The 20298-nt window shown below is 42.2% G+C and overlaps 2 protein-coding genes across 2 annotated transcripts in view; one reads left to right on the plus strand and one right to left on the minus strand.

The window, feature by feature from the left end:
* LOC122787927 (peripheral-type benzodiazepine receptor-associated protein 1-like) overlaps positions 1-20298 on the minus strand; it is a 1795954-nt gene that overhangs the window by 319953 nt on the left and 1455703 nt on the right. The gene's annotated exons all lie outside the window — the stretch shown is intronic.
* On the plus strand, positions 14314-14834 carry LOC122788388 (cytochrome b-c1 complex subunit 9-like). Its single transcript, XM_044055461.1, has 2 exons — positions 14314-14362; positions 14471-14834. The coding sequence occupies exons 1-2, from the start codon at positions 14314-14316 to the stop codon at positions 14593-14595; spliced, it is 174 nt and encodes a 57-aa protein (XP_043911396.1). The 3' UTR covers positions 14596-14834.

Raw genomic sequence — 20298 nt, forward strand, 5'->3', positions numbered from 1 at the left:
GAACTAAATGAAGGGGGTACTACTGTGAGTTTCTGTATTTTCCACTGCCTGTTTTGAGAGGAAAGTATCAGGATAGTTCATAAGATAAGTTCATAAATCGTACTTTATTTCCAGTTTGATTACGGGGAAGCCCACTGGGCCTATGCAGCCCGTTTTCAATGGAGGCCCGAGGAGAAAAGCTCCACAATGCAAAATACAGTTAAAGATACAGAAATCTATCAAAGTGAAAGAAAAAATTATTTACAATCTCTACACTGAAGAAAATATCACGTGGATTTCAAATACATTTCCAAGTGAAAGAAAAAAATGATTTATAATATTTACATAGAACTAAATATCATGTGGATTAGCTGTTATTAAGAATGAATCATGCTTATAAGAAGCCTAGATGCACAAGAGGTAAGACAGCCTGGTTGGAAGAATGCAGTTACATTTCCATTTAGAAGAGAGGTAGGAGTGAAGCTGAATTTTAAGTTATCTGTGTTCTTCATTGTCCTTAGGGGGGGAGGAGAGAATTCCATTTTCGGCTAAGCAAAAAGAGAGGAGAAGTTGTCCAGCAGGTCACTTAGGTTTGTGGACAGTAAGTTTTGGTGTTCAGATCTGAGAGTTCTATTTGGGAAGCATGGCAGTAGGATGTTAGTGAGTGCAGGGCATTTGGTGGGGTTGAATATTAGCCTGTGAGTTGTAGTAAGCTGGAGGTAGTCCAGCTAGTTAGGGAGTTAGGGAGTTCTAACCAATTTAGAGAATAGAGGTCAATACAATGATGGGAGGAATATTTGGTTTGGTGACAAATTTAGACATTTTGTTGTAATAATTTTCAAGTTTGGAAGAGATGGAGGAAGACAGGTTGGTTAGCAAGGGAGCACCATACATAAAGGAGGGAAGGAGGAGAGTAAAAGCAAGTGTATGTCTACTAGAAGGAGAGAGGAAGTGATTGTTTCTGTATAGCATGCCAAGTTTTTGATTTTTTTTTTGCTGTATGTGGATATCAAACTTTAGGTGTTCATCAGTAGTTACAGCGAGCAACTTAGCAAAAGGGTCGACTTCAATAGGAGAGTTGTTTTGGCTTAGAACTTGGAAGGAGTTTTTATCAAAAGGGAAGGATTTTGAGGTGGGAATAATAAAGTTTTGGATTTGTTAGCATTTAGAAAAAGGTGGTTTTGGCGCATCCAGGTCTCAGTGGTTGAGAAGGTAGTCTGGGCCTTAATTAGAAGCTCCGGGAGGTTAGTGGCAGAGCAGACTACAGCTGAGTCATCTGCATATTGTATGACTTTGGCACTGGAGATGGGAGTGTGAAAATTACTGATAAAGATATTGAACAGCATTGGACTGAAAATGGACCCCTGGGGTACACCGGTAGGGGTGTGTAGAAAAGGCGAGGTGCCTTTTCTCCATTTCACAGCCTGAGATCTTTCAGACAAGTAACTTGAGAACCGGGATGGGGTGTTTTGTGAGAGATTTAGGTTTGAAAGATGGCTAAGAAGATGGGTATGGGAAACAGTATCAAATGCTTTGGAGATCTCTGACAGTGCTGCTGTTACTATTTTCCCAGAATCATGGGCTTGATTGACTGTATCTAAGAAAGAGAGTAGAGTTGTTATAGTGCTATGTCTGGGACGGAAACCATGTTGGGTTTGAGTTAGAAGTTGATTTTGAGTTAGGAAAGACACAAGTTGGAGGTGAATACATTTTTCTAGGATCTTGAAGATTGGGGAGACCACAGCTATGGGGCAGAAGTTAGAGATAATAGTGTTTTTGCCTCCTTTATGGAGAGGAAGTATAAAGGCTGTACACCAGAGTTTGGGGATGTAGGGATTCCTGTATGGAGCTATTGATTAAGATTCTAACAGGGAGTGCGATCCCATCAGCAGCAGACTTGAGAGAATGAGGGGATGTTGTCAGGGGCATTGGAACAGGGTTTTAGTTTGGAGAGGAGTCTTTTTATGTAGTTGGTGAAGATGGTTTGAGCTCAAACATGGAGGAAGAGTTAGGGTCAGTGGGTATGGAGAGGACATGGATGAGGGAGGATGCAGAGGGGACAGGTTGTTAAGAAAAGTCTTAGTTCTGATACTGAGTTGATAAAGAAAGAGTTGAATAAAGAGGCTATTTCTAGATCTGATTTGCTGAGGTCAGGGCAGGGATTGTTTTTGGTGCCAGGGTTGAGAAGTGAATTTATTGAGTTCCAGAATTGTCTGGGGTTTTTGTGTGGTTGGACTGGAGTTTAATGTAGTAGAATTTTTTGTCGCTCATGACTTGTTTTGTTTGCAAGGTTACAGAGTTGTGTATACTGAAGTAGGGTTTCCGGTAGTTTTTTTGGTAAAGTTTCCAGCATTTGTCTCTTTGACGCATAACTTGTTTGGTGTCTTTGGTTAGCCATGGGGTGGTATTGGTTTTTAATCTTATTGTTCTTGATGGTGCTAGGCAGTTTAAAGCATTTAGAAAGGTGGAGTTGAAAAAGTCGACGGCACTGTTGAGTAGAAGAATTTTTTTGAGTGTTCCAATTTATCTGTTTGAGGGAATTTGAGAAAGATTTGGGGTCAAAGTTACTGAGGTTACGAGTTTACTTTAATCTTAAAATGAACTGTGTAACTTTATTCCAGTGAGTTTACTTTAATCTTAAAAGAACTGTGTAATTTTATTCCAGTGACTGAGTCTATCTGTTCCTTTTATTAACAACTGTTTGAGAGGTTTGGCTTTTGTTAGCAAGGTTGTCAGTGCTGTCTGAATCAGCTGAGGAGCTTGACTCAGCAAGCATTGTATCCTGAAATCTGTTCTCAAATCTCTAAACCACTGTGCTGGAAATAACATATTATACCCCCTCACAATCTGAAGGACCTCTGCCAGGAACTGAAGGCTGATCCAGGGACAGGGCTGCTGATGATCTGTAAAAGAAGTACTGAAGGATTTACTTAGATGAACTGATTTTGTACAAAAAAATAAAGGAGGCAAAAGACTGGAAACTCGGCTCTGTATTTCTTCCCTTAAACTCCTGCTACTCTACAGTAAAGCCCAAATCTTTAAGGCTGGTTATTATAGGAAGAAAACTATACTGCATTTGTCTTTCTAATAAAAAAAAAGCAAAGGAACAAACAGAAGCATCAGAACAAAATGCATCTTTCAAAAATAATAACCATAATTGTAGAGACTCCCCATCATCTTCCTGCTCATGTAGTAATACTGGCATTAATACTGGCATGTCTAGAATAAATGGCATGAGAAACAGTTAAAAGGCCAACCTTACCCAAAAAATATTGTGACCATTACTTTCAAAGTCTGACAATGCTTCATCAAAAAAATATATTTCGTTAAGAACAAAAAGCCTGCATGATATACGACTTTATACAAACTCTAAGTTTAATAGAGATGCTAACAGTTCTCACTGTTTTTTTGAGTCTGCATCATTGCTGTCAGCTTCTTGAAGAGAAATCAACTGCTCTCTATATCTGATTGGTAACTAACCGCAAAGCATGACATGACATGAGGTTATACCTCATACCATGCTTTTCGGCCCCAAAACTTGGACTGAACCACAAAAGGAGGGGGAGTATCAATATTCGTCAAAGATACCCACACCTCCAGGTTGGTGGCACAGCACGAAACATCAGAGAATATCCATGTGCAACTAACAGTGGGTAAAACTGCCTTCCAGTTTACAGCCTGCTACAGACCACCCTTCCAAACCCAGGAACCCCACTCGACCTTCCTGAGAACACTGGAAAATATGAAGGTACTCCAAACACCATTATATTGGGCGACTTCAACTACCCAAACATAGACTGGGAGCATTACTCTAGCTCCAACACCCTAGCCCAAAGGTTCCTAGAATTTATAAACTCAAATGCTATGGAACAACTTGTTACCACTCCCACAAGAGGGGAAAACATACTGGACCTGATCATCACCAACATGGGGGCTCCAGACCAGAAGTGTATTCCTCACTGGTAAGATCAGACCATAAACTAATCTCACTGGATATTCACATCCCGACCCCACCCCTACCCAGAAAACCACAGTGGAAAACTTCTCTAAAGCAAATTTCACACTCCTCAAAACTGAGGTGGAATCCTTCAAAGCCCCCTGGCCTGTGGAAAATACGGCCCAGACCGCAGAATCCTTTATAAACGCATTCTATGAACACCTTCAGGAATGCATGGATCATGCAATCCCAAACAAATCCAAGACCCAATCCTCCAAAGGCAGACGTCCTGTCTGGTGGACCCCAGCCATAAACAAACTATACAATAGAAGGAGGAAGCTACTACATGACAGAGCAAAATCCCAAAAAGGGAAGGCATCTCTGATCAGTATTAGCAAAAAACTACGGGCACTCATAAAATCACCTAATGCCAGCTTCGAGAGAAAAATTGCACAGGACACTAAGGATAATCACAAGGCTTTCTTTAGTTATGTTAGGAACCTGGGTGGGAATTCCCAGATATGCTCAGTATTAGTCCAAAATGACAAAAAATACACCGAACCCACAGACATTGCCAACATCCTAGCTGACAGGTTCAGCACAACACTCCCCCTCCCCACCAAAAGGGCAAATATCTATCCCAGCAGAGTGCTGCCCCCCTGACATCTCAGATGCTCGGGTAAGAGCCGCCCTCTCCAGAGCAAAAAACACAGCATCAATGGGACCAGACGGTGTCCCGGGCTGCGTCCTACATGAACTCCAGGAAGAGCTAAACCCACACATAAAACTACTGTTCAATCTCAGCCTTACTACAGGACATGTACCCAAAGAGTGGCATACAGCAACAGTGGTCCCTCTCCACAAAGTTGGTGCCTCAACGGATCCTGGAAACTATTGCCGCATAAGCCTGACTAGCTTGGTCTGCAAAGATATGGAAAGGATCATCATGGACCTCATAAATAAAGATATTGGGGACCTACAGACACTGGATCCTACCCAGTTCGGCTTTGTTAAGGGCAGATCCTGCCTCTTAAACCTGGTTGATTTCTTTGAAACAGTCACCAAGGCCATTGATGTGGGGAAGGTGGTCCACATAGCCTACCTAGACCTCGCAAAAGCCTTCGATACAATACCCCACTCTGACATTATAGATAAGCTCACCAGCTTAAATATAAACCCCTATGTCACTAGATGGGTTGCAAACTGGCTCAAGGACAGAACCCACATGGTTAGAATTGCTGGAGCCATGTCAGACTCCAAACCAGTTACAAGTGGCATCCCACAAGGCTCAGTCCTGGGACCTCTCTTGTTCGGTATATATTTCTCTGAGGTACAGGCCAACACGGAAGGACTGTGGCTGACCAAGTTCACAGATGACTGCAAACTGGGCGCCATAATCGACTCTCCAGCCGACACAAGCATCCTCCAAAAGGGCCTCATAGAAACAGACAACTGGTGCCAGAGCCATGGCCTCAAGCTAAATGCCAAAAAGTTTATAGTCATCCCATTTGGCAAAAACAAAGTGCCCACAAATTACCACATAGGTGGTAATCCATTAAGTAGAGAAGAAGTAATTAGGGACCTGGGGACCCAAGTTGATAGCAATCTCTCATTTGACAACCACGTGGCCAAAGTGGTTAGAAGAACATTTTATATAGCCCACCTAATCATGAAGGGATTCACAACTAGATCAGGGGAGGTCATCGTGCCTCTTTACTCATCCCTCATAAGGCCCATAATTGAGTTCAATGCCCCTTTAGGGGCAGCAACTGAAAAGACCCCAAAAGTACCTCACCAAGAGGATCAAAGGGCTCAAACATATGCCATATGCTGCCCGGTTAAAGAAACTCCAGCTCTACTCAGTGGCATACTGCCTGCTCAGAGGCGATCTGTGCCTGACGTATAAAGCCATGTCCAACCTGGAATTAATGGACATGCTGCACCTCAGAAAATCCAAATCCCTTCGAGCTACGCGCTCGAGAGACTTGAACCTCAGCACTGAAATAAATAGGACATGCTGGAGGGACAGATTCATAACCCAGAGGCTCCCTTCACTCTGGAATAAAATCCCAGTCCAGGTTAGGCAGAGTCCCTCATTGACTCTCTTCAAGAGGAATCTTGATGAGTGGATGGGAGATCGTAGGTTTACCCCGGGTATCACTTCTGTGTCACTGTTAGACAGAGGTGCACAGTATACTAACCTCAAAAAAGGGCATAGCAAAATTCATTTAAAATGGGTGGCGAAAGCCAACCACACTCTGGCTAGGCTTATAAATGCCCTAGGGCAGAAAGCCTAGTATGAACCTATGAACCTATGTTAAGTTCTGATCATAACAGTAGAACTGTATATCTTCTTGGCAAATGCATCATGCAATTTACACATCTTATTTAAACTCTCTGTTAACTGGCACCCACAGGGATTGGTAGATGCTGGACAACTGTAGTTTCTGGTTTTTTGAGAGTTACTATTAAAAATAGGCCTGACTAATACTGTACCCTATAGTATTTGTTTGGTTTGACTTGTTCTCAGGTTGGGGAGAGAGGGAATTTATTCCTAGCTTCTTTGTTAAAGCTCTAAACCTCTAAAAACTTAAGGTATGGTTCTGCAGGGGGAAAACAAAGTGCAACACATGAAAATTGTGCTGTATTTCTTCAATTTTTTTTTTTGCTGGTTACTTGAGAGTGCCCGTTGCTTGAGTTCTGGTTAACTGAGTTTACTGTAATTAGAAATTTCCAACAGCATCCTTTTCTCATCCTCAGATGTCCCACTCAATTCTCTTCTGTCTATATCAAGAAATAAGGGAAAAAAGAAGCTATGTACTCACCATAACGTTCCATATTTGTAGTCTTACAAAGCTCAAAGTGTCTTAGTTGGCTCGTGGCAAGGTAGGTATCCCATAGTGCACTAGTAAGAATCCCCAGATCTTGTTTGCTGTTGATTATAATTATATTATCCAGAAGACAAAACAACAATGAAAGGTCTCCACCCTACCAAAGGCAATACTGTCCTGTCCCCATAGCCTCCAAGGACAGGGGTAGGTGGGTGGGTTTGTAAGAATGAAGGGCAAGATGGACTACAAACATAGAACGTTATGGTGAGTACATAACTTCTTTATGTTCTGTAGTCCTATCTCGCCTTCATTCTTACATATGGGACAGTGTCCCTAGCACCTTTTCTCAGGTGGCTCACGGGAATATACTCCTAAGAACCATGGAACCAAAGGAGGTTCTACCCCAGGAGGTCAAATCCAATTTGTAATGAGTAATAAAGGTATGAGGGGTAGCCCAAGTTGCTGCTGCACAAATACTGTCAATAGGAACTCTGGCTTGGAAAGCAGCAGATGTGGATAGGGATCTTGTGGAATAAGCCTTAATTTTAAAGAGAAGGTTCTTTCCACTGGAGGAGTAGATAAAGGAGATACAGTTGGAAATCCAATTAGAGTCACTTTAGAGACTGGCAGACCTATCCTAGATTCAGAAAAGACACTAACAATTGGTCTGATTTTCTAAGTTCCTTAGTTCTATGTAAGTAGAACCGTAACTGTCTGTGAACATCAAGTTGATGAAATTTATATTCTGCACTATTTGAATGATTGGGAAAGAATACAGGCAGTTAGATAGTTTGGTTCAAATTAGCCTGAGAGCAAACTTTAGGGATGAAGGAAGGGTTTGTACGAAGGGAAACTGTCTTTATGAAAAATCAAATAAGGTGGTTTGACCGACAGTGCTTGCAGCTCTGATACTCGTCTAGCGGATGTGATAGCTACTAGAAAAGTGGTCTTCCAAGACAGAAACTTCAATTTACATGAATGTACGGGTTCAAAAGGTGGGTAAGTAAGTTTGGACAGAATGAAATTAGATCCCAAGGAGTTACAAGTTCCTGAAAAGGAGGTCTCAGCAAGGTAGTGCCTTTAAGGAAGGTTTTACATAATCTGTGAACCATCAGATTAGGCTCATGTTGTCCCAAATAGAAATTTAATATCGCTGCCAGTTGAACTCTAATTATAGCAGCAGCTGATCCCCGAATGCTGTGTAAGGATCTACATTTTTCTCTTTTGCCCAGATAGAAAATCTTCTCCATTTGCTAACGTATAACTTCCTTGTGGAAGGTTTGTGGGAAGATGTAAGGATATGGATCACTGCAGGTGAAATATCATGAAGCCTGACTAGGGATGGAAGTGGAGGAGCCACGCTGTCAAGTTGACGGTGTGGAGGCAGGGGTGAAGGGAGCCTGACGTGTGTCAAGAGGTCTGGAACTGGGTCCAGAGTCCATGGATCGTCTAGGAGATGAGGCCCGAGAAAGGGGAACCAAATCTGACAAGGCCAGTAAGTAGCAATCAGAATCATTTTGCTTCCCAAGAACTTTGCTTTCTGGATCACTTTCAATATGAGCGGAAATGGAGGAAATGCATAAAGAAGTCCCGGAGGCCAACTGTGAACAAGTCTCTCTCCTGGTGACTCCCCCAGAGGAGGGATAAGGGAGAAGTAGCTGCTTGGCGTTGATCGGGCTGACAAAAAGATTGCAGCAAGGCTGTCCCCATCTGCAGAAAATCTGCTCCGCTACTTTCTGATTCAGAGACCACTCGTGAGGCATCAAGATTGCCCTGCTGAGCTTGTTGCCTATCACATTGGTTGTCCCCGGGATATGCGTTGCTACTAGAAAGTGCTGGGAAGATATCGCCCACTGCCAAACACAGAGAGCCTCTCGGCAAAGGGGTTAAAATCTGGTTCTTCCTTGTTTGTATAGATACCATATAACTGACACATTGTCTGACTGGATTACTATAGTCCCTAGAGGAAGAAAGTCGTGAAGTGCTTGCAATGCTAGAAGCACTGCTCTCATCTCTAGGACACTGATATGCAAGTGAGCCTCGTGATCTTGCCATGTGCCTTGGACAGTCCTGCCTAGATAATGATCCCCCCATCTGGGAGACATCCATGGTCACAGTTGCAACGGGTTGGCGAGGAAGGAAGGGTGTTCCTGTCGTCAGCTGATCGGGCTGAGTCCACCAATGAAGGTCCTTTTTGCAAGATTCTGTTATGAGACTATGATGAGACAGAGGCAGTTGTTGAAGAGACCACTGGGAAAAAAGTAGCCATTGAAGAATTTGCATATGCAATCTGGCTAGTGGAACTAGATTTATGGTAGAAGCCATGGTCCCTAAGAATTTCAGCATTGTCTTGGCCTTGCCTTTTTGTTGAGGAAGTAAGCTGTATATCTGCTGTCTGACATTTTGAATTCTGTCTGCAGGAAGATGAGCCATCACGGCGAATGTGTCTATTTCTGCACCTATAAAAGTCAGAAATTGAGAGGGCGACAAGGCAGACTTTTCCCAATTTATCGTAATTCCTAGCTGAGTACAGAGCTGGATGGTTGAATCCCTGGCTTGTAGGAGTGGGTGCCTGGTGGTGGCGGTCAGGAGCCAGTCGTCCAGGTACGGAAACACTTGGAATCCACGACATCTCAAGTGAGCTGTCACTACCGCCATGCATTTGGTGAACACCCTGGGAGCTGTGGTGAGACCAAAGGGCAGAGGATGAAATTGATAATGACTGGCTCCCAGCCGGAACTGTAGGTGACTCCTCAATGCTCTGTCCATTTTGATGTGGTAGTACACATCTTGGAGGTCTATGGAGCACATCCAATTGTCTTTCCCTAATAGAGACAGTATAGACTGCAAGGCTACCATTTGGAACTTGGACGACTTTACTGATTCGTTTAGTTTACTGAGGTCCAAAATGGGCCTCTGGTCCCCTGTTCATTTTGGCACTAAAAAGAATCTGGAGTAAGTTCCGAATCCTATCTGGTCTGTGGGGACAGTTTGGATGACTCTCTTTGAAAGCAAATTTTGAACTTCTGTAGTTGTTTGATCCCTGTGATTGGGCGGAACATCTGGGATCTTCTTGGGGGTGTGGGGTGGAAGAAAGAAGGATATGGAGTATCCTCTGGTGATTATTCTTTGTACCCACTTGTCTTGGGTGATGTTGAGCCAGGCTTCTGGATACAAAGATAAGCGACCCCCAACTGGCTCCATAGAAGAATAGCCGGGCCCCGCATCAGGAGCGCTGATAGTGACAGCCATGAAAGGAATCATGGCCACCCTGGTTTTGAGGATCTCCCTGCCTCTAGGGCGATGTCTACCATAAGCTCCTCCTCCCCTGCCTCTGAAGGAGGAATCAAACTGTGCATCCGGGAAAAATCTCTGTGATTTCTTGAACCACATTTTCCAGCCTCTCTGACCCTTGGGATATGGTCTAGAAGGGATGGTAAAATGTACTCTCATGGCCGAGAGAGTTTTCCCTTCCTGTTCGCACCTGGTGAGTGTATTTTATTTATTTTTATTTTATTTTATTTTACATTTGTTGACCGGGCTAGTCCAACTGGATATATGTCCATTTTCAGTAGAGGCCCGGGGAGAAAAGCTCCACAAGTTAAACATCCAAGTACATAAGGACAATGATATTTACAAAAGACATTTGAACTATTAATTAGACAGTCACACAAAACATGTCAAAAATGAGAAATGCAAATAATGTTCTTTATAAGCAATACCCGAACACACACATACTATAAAAAAAATTAGACACAAGTCCCAAAAAAAGTAGGCTAGTTAGTTGATAAGACAGACACTATATACATGGGTATATGCTCTCAATAAGATAAGTGATAAAACTTGTTTTAATGGGAAGGGGAAGTTGTTTAATCTGGGTTAGCACAGGGGCATAGCCATTGTGATTTGAGGTAAGGTTTAAGTTTCCTTTTAAATAGGTTAACTGAGGATAATGAGGTTAGGTGATTGGGGAGACTGTTCCAGGTTTTACCCACTGTATTAGAGAATAGAGTGTCCCCTGCTGAGTTATTGGATTTAGATATTTGTACTAGTAGTTTGTTAGATGAATTTGAGATTATTATAGGGGGTGACCAAGGAAGTGAGTACAGGAGTATTTTGTGGGTGGTACAGGATCTTGTGGGTTACAATTATTTGATTGGATTGAATTGCCAAATCTAATATTATTCAATCTAGTTGTTTCAAAGTGATACAATGATGGGTTCTATAGGTGGACCCTGCAGCAAATCTGGCAATATTGTTGAACGAGGTAGTCAGCTTATTCAGAGCACTTTTACATAATTTGGTATAGATGGGAGAGGCATAAAGCAGAGTAGATATAAGGTGGGTGCGGGCAATGGTGATTCTGGCTAATGGGGTCAGAAAAGGTTTGATCCTATAGAGGGAACCTGATTTCTTATTAACTATTTTTATAGTGTTATTGATGTGAGGCTCATAAGAGAGGTTATTACCAATTAGAACCCCAAGTAGTTTAGTGGTAGTATCAGGAGATATAATGGTTCCGTTACTAGAGGTTACGGTAAAGTTAAGTGGGGAGGTTCTACGGGTGGATGTGAATAGCAGCATTTTTGTTTTCTTTGGGTTTAAGATAAGATATCTATGCAGGAGCCAATTTTCAACTGTATTAAAGGTCTGTTGGGTTAGGGATTGAAGTTCTGATGGGGAAGTGGTAGAGCATATAAGTGTAGAGTCATCTGCGTATTGGATGCAGGTGGCTTGTGGGATAACAGAGTGGAGGTCATTAGTAAAGATGGAGAAATGTAAAGTTCCCAATATGGATCCTTGTGGGACTCCTAGGGTAACTGGAAGGTGGGAAGATAAGGTTTTTGCCCAAAGTACAGCTTGTTTTCTATTATTTAAGTAGGACTGGAACCACTGAATAACAAGATCATCCAATGACAGATTTCTAAGAGTGTTAATACGGAGGTGATGGTTGACCATGTCAAAAGCTTTTGACAGATCAATAAAGAGGGCTGAGGATAGTGCGTCGTCATTCCGATTTCTGTTAATATAGTCAGAAAAGGATAAAAGAGCAGAGGTGGTGCTATGAAATGGTCTGAAACCATGCTGACAATTGGCTAGTAGATTTTTTTCAAGTAGATGGGTTAAAAGTTGCCTGTGAATACATTTCTCCATTATCTTTGCAACAGGGGATAATATGGCTATGGGCCTGTAGTTGGAAAGGTCCTTAGAAGTCCCACCTTTATGCAAGGGGATAATGTGGGAGACTTTTCAGATGGATGGGATGTATCCTTCAGTTATTGTTCTATTAATGAGGATGGATATAGGATAAGCAATTTCTTTAGCTGCTTTTTGCAGGTATTCTGCAGGTAGTTGATCTGCAGAGAGCGTGGTGGGTTTAAGCTGGTGGATAAGTTTACAGACAAGGGATGTGGGAACTGGTTGAAAATGAAATAGGAAAGAGTTATTGGTTGTGGCTAGAGCATGTGGTGTTAGGAGATAACCGGTTGGCCAGGGATTTAACAGTTTCTGTAAAGAAAGTGTTAAATTAGTTGGCTATTTGGGTAGGGTTATTATAATTAGAGCCAGAGGGAGTGGGAGTGCAGGAGTGTCCTGGGTGTAGGAGGTTATTTATGCCTTGCCAGAATTTTTGTGTATTTTTCTGGTGGGCTTGTTGAAGGTGGTTGTAGTAGTACTTTTTGTCAGACACTATTGCTTTTTTAGTTTCATTTCTTAGCTGCCTAAACCTTAGGTGATCTGAAGGGCTTTTTAATGCCTGCCAGTTGGCCCATAATTTATTTCTTTGGAGAATTTTTTGTTTGGTAGCTTTAGTGAGCGATGGGGCTAGTTTAGTTCTAGTTCTAATTTTATGCATAGGGGCGTGGCAATCTAGAATGGTTAAGAATTTTATGTTAAAGTATTTGACTGCATCATCTAATGGGAGATGCTTGAGTTGTGTCCAGTCACAGGCTGAAAGTTCAGTTTGAAAGCTTTCCGGGTTAAAGTTTTTGTTGGTCCTTACAGTCCTATAGCTGGTTAGGTTTGGAGGTTCAGTCTTATATCTAATTAAGTAAGTGAGTGGTCACTTATATCTTGAGGGAGGGTGCCTGATTTATAAGTTTGCTGGGGAGTATTAGTGAGAATCCAGTCTAGAATACTTTTTTGTTTTTAAGCTTATTGGTTCGGGTAGGGGAGGTTATGTTTTGGGTAAAGCCATATAGATTAATATGAGTGGAAGGCTGCTCAGTTGTACAGGAAATCCAGTTTATATTAAAATCTTCAAGTATTATGGTTTCTTGTGGATAGTTGGTTGATAGCGAGCCAAGAATAGCTTCTAGTGTGTTAGTGTTATTGCCTGGGGGAAGGTAGATACAGATTATATATATAGATTTACATTTGTTAAGCTGAAGCTTTGATATAAGAATCTCTGCATTACTGGAAAGAGGTAGTTTGGGGTCTATTGAGGTAACTTGTAGTCCATTTTTGTATAGTATAGATACGCCTCCACCTTTCTTTACATTGCGGTCAAGTCTCAGGATATTATATCCGGGGGGAATAATTACAGTGTCATGTATTGATGGGTTAAGCCAGGTTTCAGTAAGGCAGAGAATATCAAATGAATATACATCTAAAAGGGCATGCAAAGGAGCAAGTTTATTATTGATGCTACGAATATTTAGATGTGCTATTAGAAGAGAATTGGGGGTCCTGGTAAGTAGTTGTGTGTTAGATGAAGTTGTTGTATCAGGCTTAGTAGCTGTACTTGAGGTAGGATCAGGGTTTGGATGTATATCCCCATCTAAGAGGATGTGGACTTGAACTCTTAGGGTAAGTTGTAGAAGTTTAGAAGTTATGTTTTGGAATTTTCTAGCTTTAGGGCTATGGTAAGAAATATGAGTAAGTCTATGAAACTTGTCTGACAAATACTTTGCTGGGAGACAACAGCTATTGAAACTATGGGGAAGATTAAATGTGGCTATAGAGGTTGGCTTGATAGGATAGTGAAATCCTAGTTTTGTTTGGTGTTCGTAGTGAATAAGTAAATTTAGGATAGTTAGCAGTGATAGTAAGGATAAGGGATTATGGCATGTTTGGTTGAATAGCAGAGGCATTATAGGAATTATATGACTGAGTTAAGAAAAGCAGGGAGATTAATGGATAAGACAGAAGGAGAATTACTGGGAGTAGAGTGCTAGTACTTTAAGGGGAGGGGTTAGTGATTGGTGATATAGTGGGTGTGGCTAGAGGGGTATATACTTAGGACCACTGGGGGCAGGTGTGATTTGGGGGCAGGGTAGGGGAGCGGAGTGAGCCCGCAGGGCGAACGGAGCGGGAAGAGCAAAAGAAGAAGCAAATCCTAAAAGAACAATCAGAGACACTAATTGTTAAGGTAAGTAAAGGTGGTGAGAGGTAGGTAGCCTGGATAGTATTTGGATAAAAGCAAGGAGGTAAAGCAGTGAAGAAGGTAAAGGCAGGAGAGTAGAGAAGGACTATACACTGAAATAGTGAATCAGAATGCCTATAAGGTGAGTCTGAGGACAATAGGTAAGGTGTAGAGAAGTACTGCCACCTAGTGGACAAGGTGAGATGGAAGTAATAGCGTCCAAACAAAGAGGAACGGTCAAAGGGGGCATTGGTAAAAGTAGATTTGAAGGGATCCACAAAATTGCATAAGGGCATCCAGGAGTGTCTCCTAAGGGAAACCCTTGAACCGCTGCCCTACTCGCTCCATCTGCTGCATAAGTGATTGTTGGCGCAATTTTCTTTGAGCGAGCCTTTGATCAGGCTGGGGATGCGCTGTTCGAGCAATTGAATCGCGGGAAACTCTGGAAGCACATTAAACACAGTTATGAGAAAACAGATGAATGAAGATGATGCTGCAGGCTGTATGGTGTCCATTCTCAAGAGAACTTTAATTTTCAAGGTCCACTGCTGTCTTCCAGTTGAATTGAATTGAAGGATTCCAAGACTGAACTACCTGGTAGCATGTGGAAGCCAGTTTTATTTTGCTCCATCTGGACTTTTCACCATGTATTTAAACAATACTGTGTAAGCTATGGCTAATAAAGTACACACAAAAAAAAAAAAAAAAAAAAACAGGGAGAATGAAATGCAATTCCCTTCATTTCAAACCATGGTACTCCCCCACATACAAATGTTATGTATTGCTTTAGCAGGTGATTTACTAACTTTTTTACAGCATTGATATTCTTTCCGTTGAGATGCTATAGCTTTCAGCATAATGAGGGTTCTTTTGACACACCCACTTCATAATTGCCAGCAAAACTTCATTGAACCTGTCTGTAACGAGTATTGCAATCATGGTACATAGATTTATTGAGAATCTGTGTCTACACACAGTTTTACGATATGCTTTAGGTCAAACAACGTTGCTGTTTCTTTCCTGAAGAAAGTCCGGTCATATTTATGGGTCTAAGTCTCTTGAGGTGGCTCCTGCCCTTGCTAGCTAGCAGACTTTCCTCATCAAATTATTACAGTCTGCACTAGGTGGGTTGATGTAGTCATGGAGGGACTCTCTTTTGAGTTGAACAGTGTACTTGAGCCCAGCTGGAATAAGCACAACAGTCTTGATGAGATGGTCTCTCAAATGTTACCAGGTAAGCTTCAAGGTCTTCTTCAATGGTGAGTGGCTCGAGCAGAGGAGATGACCTCTACTACACCATTAATTTTGCTACAGCTACCATTCATCAGCAGTGGTGGTAGCTAGCTTCTGCAGCTTTTCCACTGTATTCATCATGCAACACATCTCCCCTGCAACCTCTGAAACAACCTCCCGATGATAGGTTACAGGGAACATAGCACATTAGTGGCAAAATACAGCACCCAAACAAGGGGAAAAATCCTCCTACTTCCCACATTGAATTTTCTTCACTACTCAGCAGTGATAGGTGGAATCAGAAATTCAGGGTTTGTGACTGAAATGTCATTTGTCAGGACATTCACTTTTCACCAACACAGTTGGGAAAATCTGGAACCAGCTTCCTACTGTACTTTCCTCCCTTGCTTCCACTATTCTGTTTAAAAAGCATCTGAAAGAATATCTTACAACTCACCGGCTATGTCCCTGCTCCAACCCAGACTGATATCTCTTTCACCTCCTGCTCTCTCTATACTTTTCTACTCTCCTGTTTTATCTCACCTATCTGTATTTCCAAAAAAAAAAAAATTCATGTTTTTGGTTCACTCTATTTAATCTTAGCTTAAAGCTACTAACTTACTCTGTAAACATTTTTTTTTACCTATCTAGCTAATGCTCGATGTAGCTAATGTACTGTAATCCACTTGACTATTACTATATATTGTATTGTTTACTCTCTGCAGATGCTTGGAGCTTTTCTGCCCGGGCCTCTACTGAAAATGGACATGTATCCAGTTAGACTAACCCGGTCAACAAATGTAAAATAAATAAATAAATAAGAGATCAGCCTCATGGAGGAGTTAACAATGGAGTTTAAGGTAGACAACGGAGCAGTAACTTTCTCAGGGACTCCTTCAGTTGAGTATCTCCTAGCTCCTTTAGGAGATCTCTTTGAAGCCTAGTAAAATGTGTGAGGTAATTCAGCGATCTGCGTGTAAAAGCCACTGAAGAGACACTAAGCTTCCCGTATATCTATCTATCATTCGAGACTCCTTGTTTGGTGGATGGACAGATGTAGAAGTCTCCGCTAGTTCCTTCTTTATGGTTGCTGCCACCACCATGGCATCTACAGGCACACCTTTGGTCAAGAACTCTCTCTCTTTGCGGGCCAAGAGAAATTTGTTGGGTCTTCTGGGAATTGGTTCCATGGCATCAGGAGTTTCCCGCACCTTTTGACTAACTAGGTCCAGGAGTTCATCAAAAGGTGGAGACACCCAAGAGGCTGAAGGTTGAAACCCAAAAGCCTTCAGGTACACTGACTCCTCATCAGAAGGGGTGACAGTGTGCCAGCCGTCTCTCTGCTTCAGGATATCTAAGATACCTACAAAGGAGATATCATCAGAGGACGACCTAGGGGACCCTTGTGACTCCTTGAGGTCAGTGTCTGAGGTGACGGACTCATCCGGGGAGTCTACATGCTTCCTCTTGCATGTTCTCTTCTTAGGGGGCTCCTCAGAAGGGTATACTGGGGAGGTCTTGAAAGACTGGGGGCCACCCAATGGGGGCTCCTGAGGCTGGGTCTCTGCTGTCGAGAGAGAGAGAGAGAGAGATGGTACTGAGACAGAGGTCGGTGCTTGAGGGGGAAGAGTATCCGTACCCTTGTGTGGAGCTGACGACCAGGACAACACGCTCCTCATCATCTCAAATGCAGATCTCTCCAGCACCGAAGATAGCCCCGGTTCCAAGGAAATGGAGGTAGCCCTTGGCTTCAAAGCAATCGGCTCAGAGATGGCTGTAGAGTCTGAGCTCAACCTAGCCAACGTACCGAGCGGTAGGCCCGACACCGAAGAAGTTTGGGTACAAGCATCCCTGTTGGGGCAAACTGGTGAGCTTCAGCTCCTAGACACCAAGGATGCGCCAAAAGTGTCGAAGTGGAACTCTGCTCCAAGACAGCCACAAGAGGTGCTGGAACTGAGGGTTCCACAACAAGCGGCCCCAAAATCTCCGGCTTAGGACCACCAACACGGCTCGGAGGAGGAACCACAACAGAGAGAATGGTCTAAGATGGCTCCGGAACTGACTGGGTCAAAGCTAGCAACAATTTGGGTAAAGCAGACAACTTCTACATCCTCTTCTGAAAGGCTCTTGGAGGATCTGGATGACAGGGTAGGCTCTCTGTAAAATGGGAGATCATAAAGTTGGGGAGACCGGTAATAGCTCTCTGGACTGACTCCGATGCAATTTCTCAGTAGTCTGCTCTGAAAGGCTTGGGGCAGACACTGTAGTGTCAACATCGATAACCTCGACCGGCTCCGAGGACAGTGGAGCCAAAGAGGTACAAGGCTTATCCAATTTTAAAGTTTTCTGAGGCGGTTCAGACAAAATAGTCGGTGGAGGAGAATGTCACTTGGCTGACTTGACCTTCTCTTTCTTTGAGGAGTGAGACTTGGAGGATGAAGAAGAGCTGGCTAAATCCTCAAAGGAAGACTTAAGGAGACCTTTTGGTATTAATTTGTAATTCCTTTCTTGGAGAACTCTGGAGAAGGAGTGGCAGAAAGAACAAGTTTCCTGTAGGTGAATGGCTCCGAGACAGTAAATGCAATTACTATGCCCATTGTTTGAGAGCACTTAAGGCACTTTTTAAAACCCAAAGGTTTATGATCTTTGGATTCCTTTGACATGTCTTAGTACAATGGAAGTTCTATAAGGTAGAAGAGAGAAGACAAGGTCCTCTAACTTAAACGGGCCTCACCCTTTAAGAAAAGCTACACATAAAAATACAACTGAGGATTAGGTCCTCTAACTTAAATGGACCTAGCCCCGCTAAACTAAGTCACACATAAGGAGTAAATAACAGAGGACTAGGTCCTGTAACTTAAACGGGCCTATCCCTGTTGAGGAAAAAATGCCAGAAAGTTAAACAGAGGACTCGGTCCTCTAACTCAAATGGACCTAGCTGCAGAAACAGGAAGGAAACAAAGTCAGAAAATACCACAAATAGTAAATTTTAAACAGCAGGCAAAAACTAGTCAATAATTGTAAACAACACTGCACACAATATTCTATACTATACTATACTATAGAAAACTAGGAAAAAACAAGGTCCTAACCCAAACGCGGACCTACGCTAATAGGAACTATGTCAAAAAACTAGCACACAGAAAGATACTACTCAGAGAACAAAAAACGGGCCTAGAATGGCCAACAAGTTCTCAACAATAACTATGTAAATTCAGCAAAACACACTATTTACTACCTATGAAAAAACTATTAGTAAGACTAAGTAAACTAAGCTATCTTTTGTGAAGAAATATCAATAAAAACTACAATAATGATGAAAAATATGCAACTTAGCCACGGCCAAGCAAGAAGCACTTCTGAACTCGTAGACGCGGCAAATGAGATCTGGGGATTCTTACTAGTGCACTATGGGATACCTACCTTGCCACGAGCCAACTAAGACACTTTGAGCTTTGTAATCGGATGAGTCGGTGAACCCATATGTAAGAATGAAGGCAAGATAGGACTACAGAACATCAACCACTTTTCAGACCTACTAAGCTCATATATTTTTCACTGTGAAATGAATACTCTGGAAAGTATCTCAGCTGCTCAAAAAAACATATATTTGGGGGCTATGAAGTATCATGCAGTGTAGTCAGTTGGCAAGCAAAAAGCTCCTTCCAGCTTAGCTCAAGAAAATACTTATGATAACTCCCCTCCCTGAGATTTTTTTTCCTGACTCAGGTGAATATTGGCAGCTTGGCTGCTCACTCTGATGCTGCTAGAAGAGTTGGAAAAGTAATCACTGATGATCAAGGAGAAGGGGCCCTACACCTTTCCCTTATGAGCTGAAATCTAAACCACAGGAAGGGTGATTCATGAATTGTGGCCTGTAAGCAGTGGTGGATATTAAGTGTACCTTAGGTCCTCAGCGGTTTTTCAAACCATGGTACTCCCCCACATACAAATGCACATGCTTTTTCTGTCTTCACTTTCCTCATTTAAAATAATTCAAACTGCTGTCATTATAACCCAGCAATGTTTTTGCCCATCAATTACTGCCACTTGACTGTGTATGCAACAAATGTACAAATGTGATAAAAATGGGCACAGTAAAGTATTCCAACTTGCTTTACAAAAATGCACACTAATCCTGCAATGTCAGACTCGCAGTTTAACTTGGTCATGATAGCAGGGTTAGCCATTCTCATCCACAGATAGCCTCCATACCCAGCAGTCATATCCTTATTGTTGACTACAAACACCTCTGATGTCCAGTTGCAGTAAATTTATAAAAAATTATGGACACAATAATGCATTTCAGGTTTATTTGACAAACTCATAACAGCGTAAGTAGTCCAACTTATTTCACACACACACACACACATTCTGCAAAGACAGTTTAAACTGATCAAATAATGACAGAGTAAGTTATTTTTACCCACAGACAACCTCTGCATCTACCCAGCAGTTACAGCCATTTTGCTGTGTACACCTCATCTGACTGGTAAAAAAAAAAAAATAATGCCTCCCACTCACCCCTTAGAGCAAGAATCAGGACAAATCCACACAACAATGACAGGCAAAGGCCCAGAACCAGACAGAGATTTAAAATGGTGTTTTTATATACTTAGAAAGTTACTGGAATAATGTTTTCTACAGGATATGAAGCCTGAGATTTGCCCGAAAACCACCACTTATGAGAAACAGACCACAATATTAGGCAAATTCAGACATGTTGTGGAAAAACAAGAATAGTTTCAACTTAGTTTCACACGGTACATAAAGAGTAACTATTCCAACTTATTTCACACAAATGTAGATTTGTCTTGTGAGACTAATCTGAGCAAACAAGAGGGTAAGTTGTGTTGATCCACAGCCCCTCTCCCCCATTTAGTGACTGCAGTCCTCAGTGGTTTTCCAGAAAACCACAAGTTCTATGAGGCACTTAAAATATGAGACATACGGAG

This window comes from Protopterus annectens, chromosome 13.part0, assembly GCF_019279795.1.
Source record: "Protopterus annectens isolate FY-2018-M chromosome 13.part0, PAN1.0, whole genome shotgun sequence".
NCBI lineage: Eukaryota > Metazoa > Chordata > Ceratodontiformes > Protopteridae > Protopterus > Protopterus annectens.

Coding starts and splice junctions, on each gene's coding strand:
- LOC122788388 (XM_044055461.1), top strand. CDS start 14,314: ATGGAAGTAATAGCGTCCAAACAAAGAGGAACGGTCAAAGGGGGCATT. Junction 14,363..14,470: donor AACGGTCAAAGGGGGCATTG/GTAAAAGTAGAT, acceptor CTGCTGCATAAG/TGATTGTTGGCGCAATTTTC.